This window comes from Lolium perenne, chromosome 1 (genome assembly GCF_019359855.2).
Source record: "Lolium perenne isolate Kyuss_39 chromosome 1, Kyuss_2.0, whole genome shotgun sequence".
Lineage (NCBI taxonomy): Eukaryota > Viridiplantae > Streptophyta > Magnoliopsida > Poales > Poaceae > Lolium > Lolium perenne.
Window position 1 is genome coordinate 204,182,770 of NC_067244.2, and position 26,847 is coordinate 204,209,616.

The 26,847-nt window shown below is 50.3% G+C and overlaps 1 protein-coding gene across 1 annotated transcript; it reads right to left on the minus strand.

Moving 5' to 3' along the window:
* Positions 1 to 10,150: 10,150 nt before the first annotated feature.
* On the minus strand, positions 10,151 to 26,470 carry LOC139833908 (uncharacterized). Its single transcript, XM_071824279.1, has 3 exons — positions 26,271 to 26,470; positions 25,724 to 26,222; positions 10,151 to 10,246 (listed from the first exon to the last, which is right to left on the minus strand). Exons 1-3 carry the CDS (start codon positions 26,468 to 26,470, stop codon positions 10,151 to 10,153), a joined length of 795 nt encoding a protein of 264 aa, XP_071680380.1.
* Positions 26,471 to 26,847: the final 377 nt, after the last annotated feature.

Below are 26,847 nucleotides of genomic sequence, written 5' to 3' on the forward strand. Positions count from 1 at the left end.
AACAAGATCCCCTATGCCTCGGCAGTAGGCTCTATCATGTATGCCATGTTGTGTACTAGACCGGATATTGCACATGTTGTTAGTTTGACCACCAGATATCAAAGTGATCCAGGAATGGAACACTGGACAGCGGTCAAGAATATCCTGAAGTACTTGAAAAGGACTAAGGATATGTTTCTTTTTTATGGCGGTGACCAAGAGCTCGTTGTAACCAGTTACACCGATGCAAATTGGAACACTGATCGTGATGACTCTAAGTCTCAGTCTGGGTACGTGTTTATATTGAATGGTGCCGCAGTTAGCTGGAGTAGTTCCAAGTAGTGCACGGTGGTGAAGTCTTCAAATGAATCGGAATACATAGCGGCTTCGGAGGCTTCATTGGAAGCGGTATGGATGAAGAGGTTCATTGTTGAGCTTGGTGTGGTTCCTAGTGCATTGGACCCGTTAGTCATTTATTGTGACAACACGAGTGCCATCGCCAATGCACAAGAACCAAGGTCACACAAGAAGCTAAAGCATATCAAGCTGCGTTTTCATTCGATTCGCGAGTACATCGAAGATGGTGAAGTAAAGATTTGCAAAGTACACACAGATCTGAATGTGGCAGATCCGTTGACTAAAGCTCTCCCTAGGGCAAAGCATGACCAACACCAGAATGTCATGGGTGTTAGGTACCTTACAATGTAATCTAGATTATTGACTCTAGTGCAAGTGGGAGACTGTTGGAGATATGCCCAAGAGGCAATAATAAAGTGGTTATTATATATCTTTGTGTTTATGATAAATGTTTGCATACCATGCTATAATTGTATTAACTGAAACATTGATACATGTGTGTTATGTAAACAACAAGGAGTCCCTAGTAAGCCTCTTGTATAACTAGCTTGTTGATTAATAGATGATCATGGTTTCGTGATCATGAACATTGGATGTTATTAATAACAAGGTTATGTCACTGGATGAATGATATAATGGACACACACCCAATTAAGCGTAGCATAAGATCACGTCATTAAGTTCAATTTGCTATTTGCTTCTAATACATAGTTACCGAGTCCTTCGACCATGAGATCATGTAAATCACTTATACCGGAAGGGTACTTTGATTACATCGAACACCATTGCGTAAATGGGTGGTCATAAATATGGTATTAAGTATTCGGAAAGTATGAGTTGAGGCATATGGATCAAGAGTGGGATTTGTCCATCCCGATGATGGATTGATATACTCTGGGCCCTCTCGGTGGAATATCGTCTGATTATCTTGCAAGCATATGAATAGTTCATAAGAGATGATATACCACGGTACGAGTAAAGAGTACTTGTTGGAGACGAGGTTGAACAAGGTATGGAGATACCGATGATCAAACCTCGGACAAGTAAAATATCGCGTGACAAAGGGAATCGGTATCGTATGTAAATGGTTCAATCGATCACTAAGTTATTGTTGAATGTGTGGGATCCATTATGGATCTCCAGATCCCGCTATTGGTTATTGGTCGGAGAGGAGTCTCGACCATGTCTACATAGTTCATGAACCGTAGGGTGACACACTTCAGGTTTGATGTCGTTTTAAGTAGATGTGGAATATGGAATGGAGTTCGAATGTTTGTTCGGAGTCTCAGATGGGATCCAGGACATCACGAGGAGGTCCGGAATGGTCCGGGGAATAATATTCATATATAGGAAGTCATTTAATAAGTTTGAAAATGATCCGGTGTATTTATGGAAGGTTCTAGAAGGTTCTTGAAAAGTCCGGAAGAAATCACCATGGAAGGTGGATTCCCGGAGGGACTCCACCAACCTTGGCCGGCCAGCCAAAGCAAGGAGGAGTCCCAGGTGGACTCTGATACGCGTACAGCACGCGTCCGTTGGGAACCCCAAGAGGAAGGTGTGATGCGTACAGCGGCAAGTTTCCCCTCAGTAAGAAACCAAGGTTTATTGAACCAGTAGGAGCCAAGAAGCACGTTGAAGGTTGATGGCGGCGAGATGTAGTGCGGCGCAACACCAGGGATTCCGGCGCCAACGTGGAACCTGCACAACACAACCAAAGTACTTTGCCCCAACGTAACAGTGAGGTTGTCAATCTCACCGGCTTGCTGTAACAAAGGATTAGATGTATAGTGTGGATGATGATTGTTTGCAGAAAACAGTAGAACAAGTATTGCAGTAGATTGTATTCGATTAAAAGAATGGACCGGGGTCCACAGTTCACTAGTGGTGTCTCTCCCATAAGAATAAGCATGTTGGGTGAACAAATTACAGTTGGGAAATTGACAAATAGAGAGGGCATGACCATGCACATACATGATATGATGAGTATAGTGAGATTTAATTGGGCATTACGACAAAGTACATAGACCGCTATCCAGCATGCATCTATGCCTAAAAAGTCCACCTTCAGGTTATCATCCGAACCCCTTCCAGTATTAAGTTGCAAACAACAGACAATTGCATTAAGTATGGTGCGTAATGTAATCAACAACTACATCCTCGGACATAGCATCGATGTTTTATCCCTAGTGGCAACAGCACATCCACAACCTTAGAACTTTCACACTTTGTCCCATATTTAATGGAGGCATGAACCCACTATCGAGCATAAATACTCCCTCTTGGAGTTACTAGCAAAAACTTGGCCAGAGCCTCTACTAATAACGGAGAGCATGCAAGATCATAAACAACACATAGGTAATAGATTGATAATCAACATAACATAGTATTCTCTATCCATCAGATCCCAACAAACACAACATATAGCATTACAGATAGATGATCTTGATCATGTTAGGCAGCTCACAAGACCCGACAATGAAGCATAATTAGGAGAAGACGACCATCTAGCTACTGCTATGGACCCATAGTCCAGGGGTGAACTACTCACTCATCACTCCGGAGGCGACCATGGCGGTGAAGAGTCCCCCGGGAGATGATTCCCTTCTCCGGCAGGGTGCCGGAGGCAATCTCCTGAATCCCCCGAGATGGGATTGGCGGCGGCGGCGTCTCTGGAAGGTTTTCCGTATCATGGCTCTCGGTACTGGGGGTTTCGCGATGAAGGCTATAAGTAGGCGGAGGAGATAGGTCAGGGGGCCACACGAGGGCCCCACACGCTAGGTCGGCGCGGCCAGGGCTTGGGCCGCGCCGCCCTGCTGTGTGGCCACCTCGTGGCCCCACTTCGTGACTCCTTCGGTCTTCTGGAAGCTTCGTGTGAAAATAGGCCCCTGGGCGTTGATTTCGTCCAATTCCGAGAATATTTCCTTACTAGGATTTCTGAAACCAAAAACAGCAGAAAACAAAGAATCGGCTCTTCGGCATCTCGTTAATAGGTTAGTGCCGGAAAATGCATAAATATGACATAAAGTATGCATAAAACATGTAGATATCATCAATAATGTGGCATGGAACATAAGAAATTATTGATACGTCGGAGACGTATCAGCATCCCCAAGCTTAGTTCCTGCTCGTCCCGAGTAGGTAAACGATAACAAAGATAATTTCTGGAGTGACATGCCATCATAACCTCGATCATACTATTGTAAGCATATGTAATGAATGCAGCGATCAAAAACAATGGTAAATGACATGAGTAAACAAATGAATCATATAGCAAAGACTTTTCATGAATAGTACTTTCAAGACAAGCATCAATAAGTCTTGCATAAGATTTAACTCATAAAGCAATAAATTCAAAGTAAAGGCATTGAAGCAACACAAAGGAAGATTAAGTTTCAGCGGTTGCTTTCAACTTGTAACATTTATATCTCATGGATATTGTCAATGTAAAGTAATATAACAAGTGCAATATGCAAGTATGTAGGAATCAATGCACAGTTCACACAAGTGTTTGCTTCTTGAGGTGGAGAGAAATAGGTAAACTGACTCAACATAAAAGTAAAAGAAAGGCCCTTCGCAGAGGGAAGCATTGATTGCTATATTTGTGCTAGAGCTTTGGTTTTGAAAACAAGAAACAATTTTGTCAACGGTAGTAATAAAGCATATGTATCATGTAAATTATATCCTACAAGTTGCAAGCCTCATGCGTAGTATACTAATAGTGCCCGCACCTTGTCTTAATTAGCTCGGATTACCTGGATTATCATTGCAATACAGATGTTTTAACCAAGTGTCACAAAGGGGTACCTCTATGCCGCCTGTACAAAGGTCTAAGGAGAAAGCTCGCATTGGATTTCTCGCTTTTGATTATTCTCAACTTAGACATCCATACCGGAACAACATAGACAACAGATAATGGACTCCTCTTTAATGCATAAGCATTTAGCAACAATTAATGTTCTCATATGAGATTGAGGATATTTGTCCAAAACTGAAACTTCCACCATGGATCATGGCTTTAGTTAGCGGCCCAATGTTCTTCTCTAACAGTATGCATGCTCTAACCATTCAATAGTGGTAAATCTCCCTTACTTCAGACAAGACGGACATGCATAGCAACTCACATGATATTCAACAAAGAGTAGTTGATGGCGTCCCCAGGAACATGGTTATCGCACAACAAGCAACTTAATAAGAGATAAAGTGCATAAGTACATATTCAATACCACAATAGTTTTTAGGCTATTTGTCCCATGAGCTATATATTGCAAAGGTAGAGGATAGAAATTTTAAAGGTAGCACTCAAGCAATTTACTTTGGAATGGCGGAGAAATACCATGTAGTAGGTAGGTATGGTGGACACAAATGGCATAGTGGTTGGCTCAAGGATTTTGGATGCATGAGAAGTATTCCCTCTCGATACAAGGTTTAGGCTAGCAAGGTTATTTGAAACAAACACAAGGATGAACCGGTGCAGCAAAACCACATAAAAGACATATTGTAGACATTATAAGACTCTACACCGTCTTCCTTGTTGTTCAATCCTTACTAGATGTCGTGGATATGACCACGACAGATGCTACAGGGGGTAGCACTTCGTTGATGCGAGGGCAAGGGAACATCGCCATCTACGGGTCGAGGTGCAAGGGACGCAAGGTTTTACCCAGGTTCAGCCCATCCGGAGAGTAAAAGGCCTACGTCCTGCTAGATCTTATTGCTCAGTGGAGAATTACAATGGGGGGGCTCAGTCGGCGTTGAGCCAAGAGCTTACAAGGGAGATCCGATCTCAGATGATGTGTCGTCTAGGGTTTAGCCCGGGGGTTTATATATCCACCCCCAGTCTAGGGTTACAAGGGGATAACCCCGAATCGTATCAGTTGCTATTAATCCGGGATACAACACCCTTCTACAAGCAATCTTCCTATCCAGCCGAGCAAATCATCTTTGTGGGTCTTCGGCCCAGTCACCTTCAGGTCCAGTCGGTTAGGCGACTGGCGGTCTTTGCTGGGCCTTCGTCCTTGTGGTGAGTGGGACTGGCGACCCACCCCCTATGGGCATATCCCCATCAGTAGTCCCCGAGCGCGGTGGTGATGAAGCGTAGATCCGGCGCGGGTCGCAAAGAGGCACATGGGCGGATTGAGATGAATCGCCACCGGGCTCCCCAAAGAAGGAAACATAAGCTGGCCGCCAGTCTTCAATCGCCTGAACTTGATGAGCCAGTCGGCGCATGACAGTCGGCGTATGCCAATCGTCATATGACAGTCGGCATGTGCCAGTCGTCGCAGGCCGGTCGGCGTAGGTCCCGGGTGCGGACACGTGGAGGAGCCAACGGCTAGATTTCATGTTGACCGAGGCGCGAGCCGTTTGCGCGAAGTTGACCGTTGGGCCTGATGTGACCGTTAACGGCTAGCTTAACGCCCGTTCCGCCGATCCCGTCGCTGATCTTGGCCGTTAACTGCGGGGCGACAATCTCGCGGCGAATCAATGGGCGGATTTGATGCTTATCTTGAGCGAGTGCGGCGATATAAAAGGTCGGACCCGGGGGTTAGGGCTCATCACTCTGCCGCATTCTTCCCCCATTCTCATCCCATCTGCTTCCTGCCGAGAGCTCCCGAGCGCAACCATGGCGGCGAGAGCCTGGGGCAAGTCCAAGGTCACGCGCGAGTCTCTCCTCCCGTACGTCGCCTCCGGGGTCATCCCCGAATTCAAGCAGGAGCGTTGGCGGGTCCCGGCGCCGAACGAGGTGGCCGCTCCCGAGGCCGGGCGAGTTCATGCTCTTCCTCAGTTTCTTGGATCGCGGATTCGCGCTCCCCTCCTCCGACTTCATCCAGCAACTGCTGGCCTTCTATGGCATAAAGATATGCGCCCTGGGGCCGCATAGTGTGCAGCAGATCTCTCTGTTCGTGGCACTGTGCGAGTGCTACCTGGGTTGCCCACCATACTTCCCGCTGTGGGTATCAATCTTCCATGGGCGGGCGACTCGGGCCAGTAAGAGCAGCGAGGCGCTCATCCCGAATGGCGGGATCACCCTCCAGGTGAAGTTCGGGGAGAGCTTCATCGACATGGGGCTCCCCAAGAAGGCGCAGTCACAATGGCGCCGATTCTGGTTCTATGCCAAGGAGTACACTCCCCCTGGCGAGGTCTGCATCCCTCAGTACGACCCCGAGCCCAGCGTCCCGCGGCGTCTCAACGTCCGGTCGCTGCCGCGCGAGCAGGAGGAGGTGGTGAAGGGGATGCGCCAGGCGATCCAGGCTCTGAAGGACAAGGGCCTGATGGCGGCCAACATGTACAACTGCTGGCTCGGCCGCCGACTGATCCCCCTGCGGTGCCGAGCCCACTCTATGTGGGAGTACCGGGGGCAAAACGACTGCACCCGGTCGACGGCGACCGAGTGGGACGAGGGCGAGTACCGGAAGGCGCTCGCCAAGATTACCACGGCCACCTTTACCTCCTTCGGGGACGGCCTGCAGCCCTTCTCCGAAGACAACCCGGCGCCTCAGGTATTGACTTGTTCGGTGCTGCGACCCTGGACGCCTAGGTAGCGCTTCTCCCTTTCTAACTCATTTCCTTGATCCGAATGCAGCGATGGCAGAAGATCGCCGATCATCTCCCCCCTCTCGCCGGGAAAGAGCCTCCGGAAATGACCGAAGGCGAGGAGGAGGAGGTTGACGACGAGGAGGAGCGTACCGAGTCGGACTCCGAAGCGAGAGACTTCGTCCGACTCCCGCGTGGAGCGAAGAGAGGCACCGGATCTTCATCACAAGGCGCTCCAAAGCCGCAGGAGGGCGAGGGGGATGAAGAGGCGACCTCTCACCCGGAGGAGGGGGAGCCCTCAAAGGAAGGGGCCGAGCCGCAGCCCAAGCGGCTGCGCCCGACTATCCTGGAAGGCTCCATAAAGCTTCAGTGCCCCCTGAAGGACGCGATCGACGCTGGAGCCCGAGCCGGTCCGGGCGTAAAGGCGATCCCCACGGTGAAGTAAGTAGCTCTTGTCGAGCTTGCTTCCTTTATGGCGGGATTTGCTAACGACCCGCCCCGCTCCCCCGCAGGTCCAAGAGGAAGGTCTTGGCAAGACCTGCTACGATTGGGGCGGCGGCCACAAGGGCGGCCGAGGCGAAAAAGGCGGCCGAGCTGAAGAAGGCTGTGGAGAAGAAGACGGCGCCTTCTGACCTTGGGGGCGCGGGGTCGGCTCGGGAGGAGCCTGTCGCTGCGAGCCAGGCTGAGAAGGCGGGCGCCGGCCGTGCCGAACCCACCGCCGAGGTTTTCCCCTTGCCCAGCGTGGGTCGCGGAGGCGCGGCGAGTGCGGCGATGGGACCAAGCGCCGCTCCCCACGTGGTAGAGGAGGAATCGGCGGGCGTCGGATCGACTGAAGGCCAGAGGGCGCCCGAAGTCGAAGATGACACCGCCGAGGAGGGCGGCCTCTCGGTGCCGATGAGGGAGCGCCGGTCCAAGGCCGCTAGGGACCAAGTCCACCCCAGCGACCCCGAGACGCGAACGGATGGGGCGCCGTCGACCGACGCGGTGATGCAGGCGGGTGAAGCAGCCGAGTCGCGCCGTCCTCCGCCTTCTACTTTGACCTTCACTGAGCTCCACACGGCGCTCGGTGAAGTGCACGTGGTAAGTACTTCTGTACTCGCAGGCCAGTTGCCCCCCAGTCCCCGAGGGTCGACTTGGCCTGAAGGGGCGAGTCGAGTCTCTTCTTTCTGCCTGGACTGCTTTTATTGATCTTCGCACCGTTTTTTATGTAGGCGGAGGTTAAGCGACTGACGGCGCTCGTGGAGGAGGCGGCGCAGAAGAACCGGAAGCTCATCGCTCTGGGCAGTAAGTCACACCCACGCGCTTTCCCCTCCTAGTCGCGCTCGTGCAGTTGTATTTTTGTTCTCACTGCCCCCTTTTTTTTGTAGCAGAGGCGCAGGCGAAGGCGCTTGCCGAGGCTCGGGAAGGATTCGTCAAGGAATCCTTCTATCGTGAAGCCGAGTTCCGGGCGAAGCAGGCCGAAGAGGCCTGGAAGAAGGCGAAGGCGGAAGTGGCGGACCTGACGAAGGTCCTGGAGGAAAAGGGCCGGGAGCTGGAGGACGTCATCGCCGAGTACAAGGGGAAGCTGGAGGCCGCGACGGATGCGCGGGATGCCGCGCGGGGGGCTGCCACAGCCCCGCGAGAAGAGGTCGCGGCCTTGAAGCTGCAACACGCCAAGGAGTTGGCCGCGGAGAAGGAGGCGTCCGAGGGCATCGTCCTGGCGGTGCAAGCCGAGAAGACCAACTTCGAGGCGTTTGTCCGTGAGATGTCGCGACAGCTCCTTGGTAAGTTTCCGTATCCCTCCGTTATTTTACTGTCGATTGCCGTGGCGGCAAGTCCCCGAGTGTGGCGAGTCGGCGTCGGGGGCCAGTCCCCGAGCATGGCGAGTCGGCTTCGGGGGCCAGTCCCCGAGCATGGCGAGTCGATGTCGGGGGCCAGTCCCCGAGCATGGCGAGTCGATGTCGGGGGCCAGTCCCCGAGCATGGCGAGTCGGTGTCGAGGGCGAGTTCTCACTTCACTTCTTTCTTGTTGTTGGTGGTAGGTACGAGCGACTTCACGGAGACGGCGACCCCGCGGGAGTGCCTGTCGATCGCGACCGCGCGCATCATTGCCTGCGCGGGGGAGATCTTGGCGGCGCTCCAGTACCTGAGTCCGCGGGAGGTGATTCCGCGGGACACGCCGTCTGTCTTCAGGGTTGTATCCAACATCCCGGCTGTCATCGACTGGCTTCGCCGCTCCTCCTGCCGCGTTGGTATTACCATGGCGTTGAGCATGGTACTGGCGCACTATTCAGAGGGGTTTGACGTGGAGGAGGTCACTGCTGGCTTCCCCTCGGAGACTGGCGAATTTGACATCACCGAGGTGTTGCGCTTGATGGAGGCAGTGCGCCCCTACGCCGACCGGGTGTTGGCGACCGCTGACTTGGAAACTCACATCCCCAGCCAGGCGGCGCCTAGGGACGGGGAGAAGGAGGCCGGCCCAGTGGACTTCCCCGCGGAGCGTCTATTCCACGCCGCGGCCACCAACTCCTTGTCCACGTACCCGGTCGTCTTGTATACGCCGAAGTTTCGTCATGGCGACGGCGGCGCCGAGCCTGTTGTGGAGGAAGCTCCGGGGCCGTCCCAGTAGATTCTTGGACCCCTGTGGATGATGTAACTCAAATTCCCGTGAGCGGGTGTTAGTTGTAAATAAATTGTCAGCTTTTTGCTTAAGTATAACTTGGTGACCGCTTTTGAATTATGTGAGTGTGACGGCGATGTTTTCCTTTTGGAGTTGGGTCCGACTCTCCATGGTTATCAGGCCAGTCGCCATGCGACCCCGATGAAGGCTATCGACTTGACTGTTTTCCTTGTCGAGCTGGGCGTCCCCAGTCGCAGTACGTAGTCATTATAGTGCGAATAGCAGCCTCATGGGTGGAGTAGCGGGTTGGTTTATAGTTGCGCTGTTTGTATGTAGCGCGCCACTCGTCGTGGCTCGGTGAGCCAGTCGCTAGGCGACTCCAAAGGGGGTTCTTGCGGGCGTTTTTCCTTGGCGAGCCGCGGGTCCGTTTTGCGGGGTCCCTGGTCGAAGTACTTGGCCATTCAAGTCACCAGCCTAAGGTAGAGGAGGGCATTGGTGTGCTGTATAGCGTAGCATGAGACGGTCGCCGTGGCCCGGGGGGCTGGTCGGGCATGCGACCCTGCTGTGGCTTCCAGTCGCCGTTTTCACCTGACGGCGTAAGGGGTGGTAGGTAACCGGGCCTGGTGTTGCGCCCGGGAGACCCGTCGTGCCCTTGTTAGCCCGGCTACTTGGCCGATCGTGGACTTCACTCTTCCAGCAGCGGCGACCGAAGGTCTCTCAGTACCAAGTCGCTTGTCATGGCGACTGGGCCGGTGTTTACCGAGATGAGAGATGCAGATAGCTAGCGGGTGATGGAGAGGCAATCGGAGTTGGAGATTGATGCAATCGGCGACTTTGATTAATCTCTGAATTTGTGGGTTACACATTTTCCTTAGGTGTAAAACCGTCGGAGGAGGTTGACGTTCCAGGGGCGCTCCACCTCTCGGGTGAGCGGTTCGCCTTTGTCGTCCTTGCGGACGTCCGTGAGGTAGTAGGAGTCGTTGCCGAGTACGCGGCTGATGGCGAATGGTCCTTCCCAAGGCGGGGATAGCTTGTGCATGCCTTTCTTGTGTTGAATTAGCTGGAGCACGAGATCTCCGACTTGGAAGGAGCGACTCCGAACGCGACGGCTGTGGTAGCGGCGGAGATCTTGCTGGTAGATGGCGGTCCTGGAGAGTGCGAGGTCCCTGGCCTCGTCAAGGAGGTCGATATCATCTTGGCGAGCTCGCTCATTGTCTCCTTCGGCGTAGTTAGCGACCCGTGGCGAGTCGTAGGCGATATCCGTGGGCATGACTGCCTCGGTGCCATATACCAGGAAGAAAGGCGTGAAGCCGGTCGACCTGTTTGGTGTTGTGCGGATGCCCCACAGCACTGAGGGGAGCTATTCTGCCCAGCAGCCGGCTGCGCGTTCCAGGGGCATGACCAGGCGCGGCTTGAGTCCGTGGAGGATGCTCTGGTTCGCTCTTTCTGCTTGGCCGTTCGACTCGGGGTGTGCGACTGACGCGAGGTCGAGTCGGATGCCTTTTTCCTCGCAGAAGTCGGCCATCTCCCCTTTGGCGAAATTGGTGCCATTGTCGGTTATGATGCTGTGAGGGTAGCCATATCGATAGATGTCGTTGCCTAATCGACGGTACCCCGGAGGAGGGATCCTCACGAGGGGAAGAAGAAGTAGGGGCCACAGGGCGGAGTGCTCTCGGGACGGTGGTACGCGATTTACCCAGCTTCGGAACACCTGCACGATGACATGGCCTACTGCTGCTTGTCTGGAATTATCTGGGCGCTATCGCGTTGTTACAATGAGTTGTGGTTGTGCCTCTAGGGCTCCCGGGATCCGGCTTATATAGGCGCACGGATCTAGGGTTTACATGGAGAGTCCTAGCCGGAATACAAGTTACCTAACTACGGTACAATATCTTGCCGTGTACGTCAAGGATCCGCCTTCCTCCAAATACGTGCTGGATCCGGATACTTTATGGGCTTCCATGGATCCGGCCTCCTTCGTAGGTCGGTTAAGATCCGGCTTCCTGTTCCTGGGCTGGACTTCATCCTTCATGATCTACAGCAACTGGGCCGCCCGATGGGCCACATGCCTCACCACCAACTATGGGCCACCCGGGCTTGCCGGATCTAGGCCATGCCGTTGATATACCCATAAAGTATACCCACAACAGTAGCCCCCGAAGTTCTCCGAGATTCATCATTCCTCCGACTTCATTCAGCTCGGATCCGAAGAGAATCTTGAAGAGCTTCAAAACTTTTACTTGATTCCGGGTTCATTCATTCGGAAATCCTTCGTCTTCAGATGAGATATAGCAACGGAGACTCCGCTCTTCCCGCGCACACCTCCTTATTTCCCGCGCTAAATTTTCGCAGATGCGAATCTTTAGCCGGAACTTTCGGGAGTGTATGGTTAAGTTACCTCCACGTCGTTTTACCGCATTTGACCTAAGACACGTGTCATCCATCCAACGGTGCGACCGTTCCGTTTCCACCATTGGATCCGAATCCCGAATCTCCGCGAATGGCCTATAAATACCCCACGGCTCGGTAATTCTTCATTGTTTCACCGCACCTCACCACTTCATCTTCTTCCTCGCGCCGCGCTGATGTCTACGTTCCCCCTCCTTTCCTGTAGACAGTGTTGGGCCTCCAAGAGCAGAGGTTTGTAGAACAGCAGCAAGTTTTCCCTTAAGTGGATCACCCAAGGTTTATCGAACTCAGGGAGGAAGAGGTCAAAGATATCCCTCTCATGCAACCCTGCAACCACAAAGCAAGAAGTCTCTTGTGTCCCCAACACACCTAATAGGTGCACTAGTTCGACGAAGAGATAGTGAAATACAGGTGGTATGAATATATATGAGCAGTAGCAATGGTGCCAGAAAATAGCTTGCTGGCGTGTAGTTGATGGTGGTAGTATTGCAGCAGTAGTAACGCAGTAAAACAGTAAACAAGCAGCGATAGCAGTATTTAGGAACAAGGCCTAGGGATTACACTTTCACTAGTGGACACTCTCAACATTGATCACATAACAGAATAGATAAATGCATACTCTACACTCTTGTTGGATGATGAACACATTGCGTAGGATTACACGAACCCTCAATGCCGGAGTTAACAAGCTCCACAATAATGCTCATATTTTAGTAACCTTTAGTGTAAGATAGATCAAAAGACTAAACCAAGTACTAGCATAGCATGCACACTGTCACCTTCATGCATATGTAGGAGGAATAGATCACATCAATATTATCATAGCAATAGTTAACTTCGCAATCTACAAGAGATCATGATCATAGCATAAACCAAGTACTAACACGGTGCACACACTGTCACCTTTACACACGTGCAGGAGGAATAGGACTACTTTAATAACTTTGCTAGAGTAGCACATAGATAGTAGTGATACAAAACTCATATGAATCTCAATCATGTAAAGTAGCTCATGAGATTATTGTATTGAGGTACATGGAAGAGAGATGAACCACATAGCTACAGCGAAGCCCTCAGCCTCGGGGGTGGATTACTCCCTCCTCATCATGGAGGCAGCGATGGCGGTGAAGATGGCGGTGAAGACGGCGATGGAGATGGCTCCGGGGGCAATTCCCCGTCCCGGCAGGGTGCCGGAACAGAGACTTCTGTCCCCCGAATTGGAGTTTCGCGATGGCGGCGGCGTCACAGTAACTTTTCTCGAGTTTCGTCAATTGGTGTCGAAGTTTTAGGTCACGACGGCTTAAATAGGCGAAGAGTCGGAGTCGGAGGGTCGAAGGGGCGACGACACCATAGGGCGGCGCGGCCAGGGCCTGGGCCGCGCCGGCCTATGGTCTGGGGGCCCAGTGCCCCCCCTCTGGTCCTTCCCGGGAGTTCTGGATGCTTCCGGTGAAAATAGGAACCTGGGCGTTGATTTCGTCCGATTCCGAGAATATTTCGTTACTAGGATTTCTGAAACCAAAAACAGCAGAAAACAGGAACTGGCACTTCGGCATCTTGTTAATAGGTTAGTTCCAGAAAATGCACGAATATGACATAAAGTGTGCATAAAACATGTAGATAACATCAATAATGTGGCATGGAACATAAGAAATTATCGATACGTCGGAGACGTATCAGCATCCCCAAGCTTAGTTCTGCTCGTCCCGAGCAGGTAAAACGATAACAAAGATAATTTCTGGAGTGACATGCCATCATAACCTTGATCATACTATTTGTAAAGCATATGTAGTGAATGCAGCGATCAAAACAATGTATATGACATGAGTAAACAACTGAATCATAAAGCAAAGACTTTTCATGAATAGCACTTCAAGACAAGCATCAATAAGTCTTGCATAAGAGTTAACTCATAAAGCAATAATTCAAAGTAAAGGTATTGAAGCAACACAAAGGAAGATGAAGTTTCAGCGGTTGCTTTCAACTTGTAACATGTATATCTCATGGATAGTTGTCAATGCAAAGTAATATAACAAGTGGAATATGCAAGTATGTAAGAATCAATGCAAAGTTCACACAAGTGTTTGCTTCTTGAGGTGGAGAGAAATAGGTGAACTGACTCAACAATAAAAGTAAAAGAATGGCCCTTCGCAGAGGGAAGCAGGGATAAATCATGTGCTAGAGCTTTTCAAGTTTTAAAATCATATAGAGCATAAAAGTAAAGTTTTGAGAGGTGTTTGTTGTTGTCAACGAATGGTAATGGGTACTCTAACTACCTCACCAACCAGACTTTCAAGAGCGGCTCCCATGAAGGACGTTATCTCTACCAGCAAGGTAGATCATCCCTCTTCTCTTTTGTTTACACATGTATTTTAGTTTTTATTTATTTATGGGTGACACTCCTCCCAACCTTTGCTTACACAAGCCATGGCTAACCGAATCCTCGGGTGCCTACCATCAATCTCATACCATGGAGGAGTGTCTATTTGCAAAATTAAGTTGCTTGCTGATGAATCAGAGCAAAACATGTGAAGAGAATTATTAATGCAAGTTGTAATTAATTGGGGCTGGGAACCCCATTGCCAGCTCTTTTTGCAAAATTATTGGATAAGCGGATGAAGCCACTAGTCCATTGTGAAAGTCTGTCAAGAGTAAATGACAAGGTTGAAAGATAAACACCACATACTTCCTCATGAGCTATAGAACATTAACACAAATTGAGAAGCATTTTGAAGGTTTAAAGGTAGCACATGAAGTATTTACTTGGAATGGCAGAAAATACCATGTAGTAGGTAGGTATGGTGGACACAAATGGCATAGTGGTTGGCTCAAGGATTTTGGATGCATGAGAAGTATTCCCTCTCGATACAAGGTTTAGGCTAGCAAGGTTATTTGAAACAAACACAAGGATGAACCGGTGCAGCAAAACTCACATAAAAGACATATTGTAAACATTATAAGACTCTACACCGTCTTCCTTGTTGTTCAAACTCAATACTAGAAATTATCTAGACCTTAGAGAGACCAATTATGCAAACCAAATTTTAGCATGCTCTATGTATTTCTTCATTAATGGGTGCAAAGCATATGATGCAAGAGCTTAAACATGAGCACAACAATTGCCAAGTATCACATTACCCAAGACATTTATAGCAATTACTACATGTATCATTTTCCAATTCCAACCATATAACAATTTAACGAAGAAGAAACTTCGTCATGAATATTACGAGCTAAGAACACATGTGTTCATACGAACCAGCGGAGCGTGTCTCTCTCCCACACAAGCATGATGTAATCCAATTTATTCAAACACAAACAAAAACAAAAACAAACAGACGCTCCAAGTAAAGTACATAAGATGTGACGGAATAAAAATATAGTTTCAGGGGAGGAACCTGATAATGTTGTCGATGAAGAAGGGGATGCCTTGGGCATCCCCAAGCTTAGACGCTTGAGTCTTCTTGAAATATGCAGGGATGAACCACCGGGGCATCCCCAAGCTTAGACTTTTCACTCTTCTTGATCATAGTATATCATCCTCCTCTCTTGATCCTTGAAAACTTCCTTCACACCAAACTCGAAACAAACTCATTAGAGGGTTAGTGCATAATCAAAAACTCACATGTTCAGAGGTGACACAATCATTCTTAACACTTCTGGACATTGCCCAAAGCTACTGGAAGGTAATGGAACAAAGAAATCCACCCAACACAGCGAAAGAAGCAATGCGAAATAAAAGGCAGAATCTGTCAAAACAGAACAGTCCGTAAAGACGAATTTTAAAATGGCACCAGAATTGCTCAGATGAAAATGCTCAAATTGAATGAAAGTTGCGTACATATCTGTGGATCACTCACGTAAATTGGCATAATTTTCTGAGTTACCTACAGAGAATTTTGCCCAGATTCGTGACAGCAAAGAAAACAGTTTCTGCGCAGTAATCCAAATCTAGTATTGACTTTACTATCAAAGACTTTACTTGGCACAACAAAACACAAAACTAAGATAAGGAGAGGTTGCTACAGTAGTAAACAACTTCCAAGACACAAATATAAAATAAAGTACTGTAGCAAAATAACACATGGGTTATCTCCCAAGAAGTTCTTTCTTTATAGCCATTAAGATGGGCTCAACAGTTTTAATGATGCACTCGCAAGAAATAGTATGTGAAGCAAAAAGAGAGCATCAAGAGACAAATTCAAAACACATTTAAGTATAACATGCTTCCTATGAAAAGGAATCTTGTAAATAAACAAGTTCATGAGGAGCAAAGTGACAAGCATAGGAAGATAAAACAAGTATAGCTTCAAAAATTTCAGCACATAGAGAGGTGTTTTAGTAACATGAAAATTTCTACAACCATATTTTCCTCTCTCATAATAACTTTCAGTAGTGTCATGAGCGAACTCAACAATATAACTATCACATAAAGCATTCTTATCATGAGTCTCATGCATAAAATTATTACTCTCCGCATAAGCATAATCAATTTTATTAGATGTAGTGGGAGCAAATTCAACAAAGTAGCTATCATTATTATTCTCATCAAGTGTAGGAGGCATAGTATTATCATCATAAAAATTACTCTCCATAGTAGGCGGCACTAAAAGACCAATATCATTATAATCATCATAAATAGGAGGCAAAGTATCATCAAAGAAAATTTTCTCCTCAATGCTTGGGGGACTAAAAATATCATGCTCATCAAAGCCAGCTTCCCCAAGCTTAGAATTTTCCATATCATTAGCAACAATGGTGTTCAAAGTGTTCATATTAATATGTTCCATGGGTTTTTTAATTTTCGGATCAAACCATCCATGTCTTAAATCAGGAAATAGAGTAAAAAGCTCATTGTTGTCCATTATGCCAAACTAGTGTAAACAAGAAACAAAAAGATGCAATTGCAGGATCTAAAGGAAATAGCTTCGAGTACTTACAACGCCGGAAAATAGCTTAGTAGCCGAGATACGGAGTGTGAGTACCTTTTACCTTTCCTCCCCGGCAACGGCGCCAGAAAAGTGCTTGATGTCTACGTTCCCCCTCCTTTCCTGTAGACAGTGTTGGGCCTCCAAGAGCAGAGGTTTGTAGAACAGCAGCAAGTTTTCCCTTAAGTGGATCACCCAAGGTTTATCGAACTCAGGGAGGAAGAGGTCAAAGATATCCCTCTCATGCAACCCTGCAACCACAAAGCAAGAAGTCTCTTGTGTCCCCAACACACCTAATAGGTGCACTAGTTCGACGAAGAGATAGTGAAATACAGGTGGTATGAATATATATGAGCAGTAGCAATGGTGCCAGAAAATAGCTTGCTGGCGTGTAGTTGATGGTGGTAGTATTGCAGCAGTAGTAACGCAGTAAAAACGATAAACAAGCAGCGATAGCAGTATTTAGGAACAAGGCCTAGGGATTACACTTTCACTAGTGGACACTCTCAACATTGATCACATAACAGAATAGATAAATGCATACTCTACACTCTTGTTGGATGATGAACACATTGCGTAGGATTACACGAACCCTCAATGCCGGAGTTAACAAGCTCCACAATAATGCTCATATTTTAGTAACCTTTAGTGTAAGATAGATCAAAAGACTAAACCAAGTACTAGCATAGCATGCACACTGTCACCTTCATGCATATGTAGGAGGAATAGATCACATCAATATTATCATAGCAATAGTTAACTTCGCAATCTACAAGAGATCATGATCATAGCATAAACCAAGTACTAACACGGTGCACACACTGTCACCTTTACACACGTGCAGGAGGAATAGGACTACTTTAATAACTTTGCTAGAGTAGCACATAGATAGTAGTGATACAAAACTCATATGAATCTCAATCATGTAAAGCAGCTCATGAGATTATTGTATTGAGGTACATGGAAGAGAGATGAACCAAATAGCTACAGCGAAGCCCTCAGCCTCGGGGGTGGATTACTCCCTCCTCATCATGGAGGCAGCGATGGCGGTGAAGATGGCGGTGAAGACGGCGATGGAGATGGCTCCGGGGGCAATTCCCCGTCCCGGCAGGGTGCCGGAACAGAGACTTCTGTCCCCCGAATTGGAGTTTCGCGATGGCGGCGGCGTCACAGTAACTTTTCTGGAGTTTCGTTAATTGGTGTCGAAGTTTTAGGTCACGACGGCTTAAATAGGCGAAGAGTCGGAGTCGGAGGGTCGAAGGGGCGACGACACCATAGGGCGGTGCGGCCAGGGCCTGGGCCGCGCCGGCCTATGGTCTGGGGGCCCAGTGCCCCCCTCTGGTCCTTCCCGGGAGTTCTGGATGCTTCCGGTGAAAATAGGAACCTGGGCGTTGATTTCGTCCGATTCCGAGAATATTTCGTTACTAGGATTTCTGAAACCAAAAACAGCAGAAAACAGGAACTGGCACTTCGGCATCTTGTTAATAGGTTAGTTCCAGAAAATGCACGAATATGACATAAAGTGTGCATAAAACATGTAGATAACATCAATAATGTGGCATGGAACATAAGAAATTATCGATACGTCGGAGACGTATCACGCGCCGCCCGACGGATCTCAACTCCGGCGAACCTTGCCACGGTGAACTCCGCGCGCCGCCAGTCCAAGCCTCTCCTCGCGCCAAGACCCCTTCGGTTGAACGGGAAATCCTTCCCGCCGCCGATTCATGGTCACGCGAGGTGATTTCCTGCAAGTCCGGCGACCTCGACTTCACCGGAGCTCCGTCGAGCCACCGCGCCATTAACGGTACGTGCACCGGCCTCGTAGAAGACAAACTTAGTGTAGATCCGGATACTCAAATAATTTGCATGGGTGCAGCCGGAAGCATGCCACTTGATTCATCGCACTGTACTGGTAGCTCTCCGAGTAGCCCGGATCCCAATCCATTAGAACCAATATGTCCGGATCCCATAACATACCTGCCACCATATGTTTCCGACATTAGGTTAGCTCAACCGTTTTCCGCATCTTCCAGCACCGCTCCAGGCCGGATCCCCTCCCTCAAAGAGCTCCAAGAAGAACTCGAGGGACAAGCTAGGATGGCAGCCAAAGTACAGGAGGCGGAAAACAAGAGGGCGTCCAAGGCCCGGATCCGTGAAGGAGAGCGGGGTCAGTGGTGGCCCTGCACAACTACTGATGTGGAGCTTAGAGAGCTCCAGAACGAGGGTATGATCTCCGCTCACTGGAGCTTCACACGCGATTCCGACGTCCCCAAGCCCGAAGCCGGAGAAATTGTCATGACTAAGGCTTGGGTGGAACGCGGACTGTCACTCCCTTGTTCGGAGTTTTTCCTCTCCATCCTCAACACATACGGGCTCCAGCCCCACAACATCTGCCCAAACTCATACCTCCTCCTCTCCAACTTCGTAACTCTTTGCGAAGGGCACCTTGGGATCCGACCAGATGTCAGATTATGGCAGTTCTTCTTCCGGGTGAAGAAGGAAACGAAAGACAAAGCAATGGTGAACTGTGGGAGTATGACGTTCATGCTCCGACCTAGCCGCATGTATCCTCCTCAGGATTCGCACGAATCCGTCCGGTACTGGAACGCCGGATGGTTCTACGAAAAGAACACCTCAGTTCCGGACATCCACGATGGCTTGCCCAAGTTCATCAACGAGCCTCCGGAAGAGCTCGCAAGCTGGAGCTTTGTTCCCTCGCTCGCCCAAACCCCTATCTTGGAGAAGGCAGCGCGGAGAATCTCCTGGCTAGTCCATGACGGGCTAACCGGAGCTCAGCTTACCCTTAGCTGGTTCACCCGGAGGATCCAGCCCCTGCGCTACAACGCACGCCTGATGTGCGCTTACACCGGGGCGGACGATCTCCTCCGATTCACTCGCCACGATCTTCCGGCCGACTCCCTCAAGAGAAGGTTCAAGACGTTGGTGAAAATTCCTAGGGGCCAACAGGTCCCGGAACTGATCAAGGATATCTACACAAACGACCAGTGTCCTCCGGTAAGCTCTGTTCTTTTCGTTGCTTCAAACTTCACAAGTTTTTGGATGTTAACTTTGATTTTTATTCATATTCCTCCCAGCTCAACACTTTGGCGGAGGAAAACTTCCGCACCATTCTTCATGTCCCTGTCAGCGGTGACGCGGCGGAGGAGGTTCCGGAAGACGAAGAGGAGGAAGAGGAACAGGTACCCCGCAAGGCGGCCCCTCGACCTTCGAAGCGTCCCCGCGCTAAAGCTTCCGGCTCAGAAGCCAGAGCTAGCGGCGAGGCCTCCGCCAAGAAGTCCAAGACCGTAAGGCCACCTCCGCTAGATTCGAGGAAAGCGGAATGTGCACGCCTGAAGATGCTTTCAACAGCTGGCAAACGCTCGCGCCCCATTGTCCCCGGCGCCCCGTAAGTTTCCGAATATGGTGCACCTCTATTTTGGCGAAATTATTTCTTATTCGATCCCTTTCACTTGTTTGCAGGAATCCGAGTACCACTGCCACGCGGACCATCAGCCAAGAGCCTATTACTAAATACATGAAAAAGTCTCCGGCAGTTGGTCCTACTACTCCAGCTCCGCCAAGTACCTCCCACCCTACTCCTCGGCCGTCTCCCCCTCAGGCTAATCAATCTCCCCCTCTTGCCGCAAATACTCCACCGGAAATAATTCCGATTAGCAGCGAGAAAGTGGGCGGAGAGGATCCTAAGGCCAAAGGCCCTGCCCAAGAAGACGCAGAAGAACAAGGCCAAGGAGAGGCTGAAGTCACTTCTTCTGAGAAGGCCGGAAACGGCGCTGGCGACGTCGTCGTTTTTCCGAAAAACTTTGGAGATCCGGCTGACATGACTTCCACCCCCAAGGCATATGCTACCAAGTTCTTCAACAAGTTAACCGAGGCGGAGAAATGGGAGCTTGAACAAGACTTGCTCAACACCATGCTGAACAACGCCTGGGGGAAGCCTGACGTCGCGACATCGGAAATCCAGGACTTTAAGAAGGATGTCGGCCAGTTCTTCGACAAACTCATCTGCAAGCAAAAGGTACTCCCCAGTAGCCCCCAAGCATGTAGGCGGAAACTCAAATAATAGTTAGCGCTTAGATGCTTAGAGAAAGATTACTTCCGGGAAAGTTTTTAAATTGGATCAGTAGCCCCCAAGCATTATGGCGGAAAGGTTCCGGCAATAATGCTTTGAAGGAAACCACTGTTACAGGCCGAATTTTTACTCCTGCCCTGTCTATGTTGTACAGGAACAGCAGGCGCTGCATTACGAGCTGCACAAGAACATTGCCCTTCAGCGCCGCGTTACTCTGAATCAGGCGGAAAATATCCGGACTCTGAAAGATGCGAATGCGGAACTGAACAAACAACTGGCGGACGCCCAAGGTTGGTTTCCGTCTTTTTTGTCATTAGTTCACATTCCGACTTTGAACTTGTTTTTGACTTATGTTATTATAGGCGCATCATCTTCCCTTGCTACAGCCTCGTCGAAACTTGAGAACCTGCGCTCCTCGTACCAAGAATTGGAAACGAAACTAAAGGAGGCGGAACTAAAGAGGGAGCAGGCCGAGAAACAGCTGGCGGAGAAAAACTCCGAGCACGTCAGGGAAAAGGGCGAATTTATATTGAAAAGAAATGCTGACAGCGAGACCATCAAGAGGCAGCAGAAAGAGCTCTATGGGTTCCATAAATATATGGAGACCGCGGAACATCACTGGGACTTGCTCAACGAGAACATCTTGGGTACTATGCTGAAACCTTGTCTAGATGTTTTGCTCCGACCTTTTTCTTTGTGCTCAAATTGCATGCTTATATCCTGATTATCTTATGCACAGCCGCTTGGGTATCCGGAAAAGCGTCGGAATTTGTTCCCACGAGACGACCTTCTTCAACTTGCAGGCGATGATTGCAAAGATCTCATCTCCGCCTCCCGCAAGATATGCTACAACTTGTCCATCAAGAGGAGTCGCACTTGCAACGTTCGCAAACTTGTTAGAAAAGTGGACGTTCTTCCGGAGCTGGTGACGGATCTACAAGCATCATCAGCCCGAGGCGCAGCTGCAATGACCTTAACTATGTGCTTAGCACATAACCCGGAGCTTGATCTTGAGCAGGTAACCACGGGCGTTCCTCCGGATGCGGATGTTAGCGCGAGCCTGGATGCAGTGAGCGGCTACGACACCCGTATCGCGCGCAGGATCCGGCATAATGAATTCTACGACAAGGTCGTTCTTCCTGCGGACGAGCCCTTGGAAGCCGAACTTCAAAAGGAGCGCGACGCGGAGGCGCGACCTGCGGAATCCGGAACCCAATTTACCTGGACCAGCTCCAAGGACGCTCCCCAAGAGGAACCCAAGACCAGCGCTGCAGCTTCTGAAGAAGAGGAAGAAAGTGATGAAGACATGTCATCTCCGGCCGAAGACGCCGAGGAAAAAGATCCAGAGGGCAAGACTTCTCCGGCTAAGGGGGAGTGAAAACTTTTATTCATGCGGGAGAAACAATGCATCATTTTGGCCCCAGCGAGGGTTTGTAATATAACTTTAATTCTTAAGTATCTAGGGACGAAACAATTATGCGTGGGCGGAAAACTTATCCTGCTATCCGTTAGAATTATTTGCATGTTTCGTTTGTTAAATGCAAGTGCTGGTTTGTTAATTTTCCGGCTTACTCGTTTGACCTTCCACGAGCCGGAAAACCTTTGGCCGGAAACGCTCGCCTGCGGTGACGAAGCCCAATGGCGTCCGTCCATAACCGCGGAAACAAGCCCCCAGCCTAGGTGCCAGAAGTCGCTACCAGGAATCCACGAGTTCGCAACGAAAAAAAATTTCCACCAGAAAACTTAGGCTTACGTCCTAAGGGACGATTTTGAAAATCACAACTTTCATACACGCCTAGGCGGAAACATCCAGCTCTGCGGTTTTAGTCGGAAAAAACATACATGATCTAAAATGAACAGGTAAAGGAGGTAAAAGACTCAAAGAGTGAACCATAAGCTTTATTTCATTGATCATGTATAACTATTACAGAGTTTGTAACTCGGAAAAAATATGCTAAGTGTAGAAAGGACGTAGCTGTGCGATGTTCCAAGGGCGATCTGTCTCGTCGTAGATGTCATCCGGATCCTCACGCTTGCATTTCCGGTGCCAATTAGCAGGTCTATCCTTCAGCTCGCGGAAATCAACAAGGTAGTATGACCCGTTATGAAGCACTTTGCTAACGACGAAGGGTCCTTCCCATGGAGATTGCAGCTTATGGTCTTTCACCTAACGAAGGCGGAGGACCAGGTCTCCTACCATGAAGGAGCGATTCCGAACTCGACGACTGTGATAGCGTCGGAGCTTCTGCTGGTAGATGGCGGAGCGCTGGTCAGCTAAGTTCCGAGCTTCCTCGATCAGGTCCACAGATAGCTGTCTGGCCTCGTCAGCTGTTTCTTCATTGTAGGCGGAAACTCGCGGTGAATCGTGGATGATGTCGGAGGGGAGCACGACTTCGGATCCGTATACCAGGAAAAATGGGGTAAACCCTGTTGATCTTTTAGGGGTAGTTCGCAAACTCCACAAAACAGCTTCCAACTCGTCAGCCCAAGCTCCAGCTGCTCGTCGCAGCGGTTCTTCAAGGCGCGGTTTAATTCCTGATAATATTAGGCCGTTAGCCCTTTCAACCTGACCATTTGACTGTGGATGAGCCACAGATGCAAGGTCCAGTCGAATCCCTACTGTCTCACAGTAATCCTTCAATTCTCCTTGAGCGAAGTTTGTGCCATTATCTGTGATTATGCTGTGTGGGATGCCGAATCTCATCACGAGGATGCAGACAAATTTTAGTGCCGTAGCACCATCGGCTTTCCTCACTGGCTTTGCCTCGATCCACTTGCTGAATTTGTCAACAGCGACCAGAAGGTATTCAAAACCGCCAGGAGATGATCTTTTTAACTTACCAACCATATCGAGCCCCCAGACCGCAAACGGCCAGGTGATAGGTATGGTCTTCAGCTCTTGGGCTGGAGCGTTTGGTTGAGTAGCGTAGTACTGACAACCTCGGCAGGTCTTGACTATTTTGTCAGCATCTTCTTTAGCTGTGAGCCAGTAAAATCCTAGCCGGAAAGCTTTGGCAACGAGGGACCTGGGGGCGGCATGATGCCCGCAATCCCCTGCATGGATCTCTCTGAGGATTGCGATACCGTCTTGATTGGAGACGCATTTGAGAAATACCCCTGTTGCACTTCGTTTGTAGAGCTGTCCATCAACAATTGTGTAGGATCTTGCTCGTCTGACGATCTGTCGCGCGAAGACCTCGTCCTCTGGCAACTTCTGATCGATGAGGTAGTCCAGGAAAGGCTGGGTCCAAGCCGGAATGATAGCCATCACTTCCTTTGCCGGAGACACTGCCACCTCTGGGTTTTCCGGGTTAGCGCCCTTAACTGAGGGTATCCGTAGGTGCTCAAGGAAAATACCAGGCGGAATTTGCTTCCTGCCGGATCCGAGCTTGGATAGCATGTCAGCCGCTGTGTTATCGTCTCTCCTGACGTACTTGACTTCGTATCCGAGGAAGCACTTGGCGATCTCGTCAACTTCGTCTCTGTAGGCCGCCATGACGGAGTTTCTGGCGTTCCAGGTTCCGGCTACTTGTTGTGCCACCAGGTCGGAATCTCCACAGCATATGATGTGCTTGATCCCAATTTCCTTAGCGATGCGCAGACCGTGTAGTAGAGCCTCGTATTCCGCCATGTTGTTTGTAGCTTCGAAGTGGATCTGCAGAACATACTGCAGTTCTTCTCCGGTGGGGGACTTCAGGGTGACTCCGGCTCCTGAGCCTTGATGCTGCTTGGATCCATCGAAGTGCATGACCCATGTTTCTGGTTCCGGCTCCAGACTTGCATCCGGAGCTTCTGTCCGAGGCGGAATCTTCCTTGGGAAGCTTCTGCATCTCAGATCGGATCTTCGCGACAGCGTCCAGCTCAGCGGCGGTCGCGTCTGCGTTACTTACCAGTGGGTTTCCATCGGAATCGACGGTTTCCCCGATGAAGATGTGTATGCCACCAACTGGGACGATGGAGAGCTTGACGGGGTTTGTCCTAGCCGGAATCCAACACTCATCCGGAGGGACGATCGGCAGATTTCCGGCGTAGAGGACGCGCCCCACAGCGATGGTGTCGTCGTAGCTTCCCATGGCGGAACCCTCCCGGTTCCGGCCTCCAGACGCCACAGGCCCCACGGTGGGCGCCAACTGTCGTTGCCTAATCGACGGTACCCCGGAGGAGGGATCCTCACGAGGGGAAGAAGAAGTAGGGGCCATAGGGCGGAGTGCTCTCGAGACGGTGGTACGCGATTTACCCAGCTTTGGAACACCTGCACGATGACAGGGCCTACTGCTGCTTGTCTGGAATTATCTGGGCGCTATCGCGTTGTTACAATGAGTTGTGGTTGTGCCTCTAGGGCTCCCGGGATCCGGCTTATATAGGCGCACGGATCTAGGGTTTACATGGAGAGTCCTAGCCGGAATACAAGTTACCTAACTACGGTACAATATCTTGCCGTGTACGTCAAGGATCCGCCTTCCTCCAAATACGTGCTGGATCCGGATACTTTATGGGCTTCCATGGATCCGGCCTCCTTCGTAGGTCGGTTAAGATCCGGCTTCCTGTTCCTGGGCTGGACTTCATCCTTCATGATCTACAACAACTGGGCCGCCCGATGGGCCACATGCCTCACCACCAACTATGGGCCACTCGGGCTTGCCGGATCTAGGCCATGCCGTTGATATACCCATAAAGTATACCCACAACAATAGATAAGCTCGCGTAGGAACTTTGTGGCTATCTTTCCGTCGCACTTCTTGATGGGTTTTGCTTCTACCCATTTGGTGAACTTGTCCACCGCGACCAGGAGGTGAGTGTACCCGCCGGGGGCCGTTTTGAATTTCCCTACCATGTCCAGACCCCAGACGGCGAATGGCCAGGTAAGGGGGATGGTCTCCAGTGCTGATCCCGGCATGTGCGACTGGCTTGCATACTTTTGGCACCCAGCGCACGAGCGGACGAGCGCGATTGCATCTTCATGGGCTGTTGGCCAATAGAAGCCGTGACAAAAAGCTTTGGCGACTATGGAATGCGCGCCTGCGTGGTGGCCGCAGTCCCCTGCGTGGATGTCGCGCAGGATTTTGCGCCCTTCGTCGGCGGCGACGCATCGCTGGAACACTCCCGAGACGCTGCGCTTGTATAGCTCATTATTGATAATGGTGAAAGACTTGCACATGCGCACGATAGCTCGTGCTTTGGCTTCGTCCATTGGCAGTATCTGGCGTTCGAGGTAGCTCAGGTATGGCTCGGTCCAGTCGACGCTGTCGGAAGCGAGTGCGACTAGGGTGGAGTCGGGAGCAGGAGGTTCAGCAATGTCCAGCTCGCGAGGTGCGCGCACCGAGGGGTGGCTGAGGATATCCAGGACGACGCCTGGAGGAGGTTGGAGTCGCTTGGACCCGAGTCTGGCTAGCGCATCTGCTTCCTCATTCTTGCGCCTGTCGACCCATTCGACGACGTGGCCGGCGAAGCTAGCGCCGGCTTGATCGACCGCGCGCTTGTATGCAATCATGTTGGCGTCGGTGGCGTCACAGGTGCCGAAAGTCTGGCTGGCAATCAGGTCGGAATCGCCGAGACAGCGCAGCCGTGTTGCGCCCATCTCTTTTGCTATTCGCATGCCGTGTAGGAGCGCCTCGTATTCAGCCATGTTGTTGGTGCAGGGCTCGAACCTGAGTTGCAGGACATATTTCACGGTGTTGCCCTTTGTCTATGTGAGGACGACTCCCGCGCCTGCCCCCTCGAGGTTCTTGGAACCGTCGAAGTGCAGTGTCCAATGCTTGAGGTTCGCGGGGGAGCTTGGTTGCTGGGCCTCTTCCCAGTCGGCGAGGAAGTCGGCGAGTGCCTGAGACTTGATGGCGTGGCGCGACTCGTAGGTGATGTTGTGGACGCCGAGTTCGACTGCCCACTTGGCGATCCGGCCAGTTGCGTCGCGGTTACGGATGATGTCGGTGAGTGGTGTTGAGGCGACTACCTTGA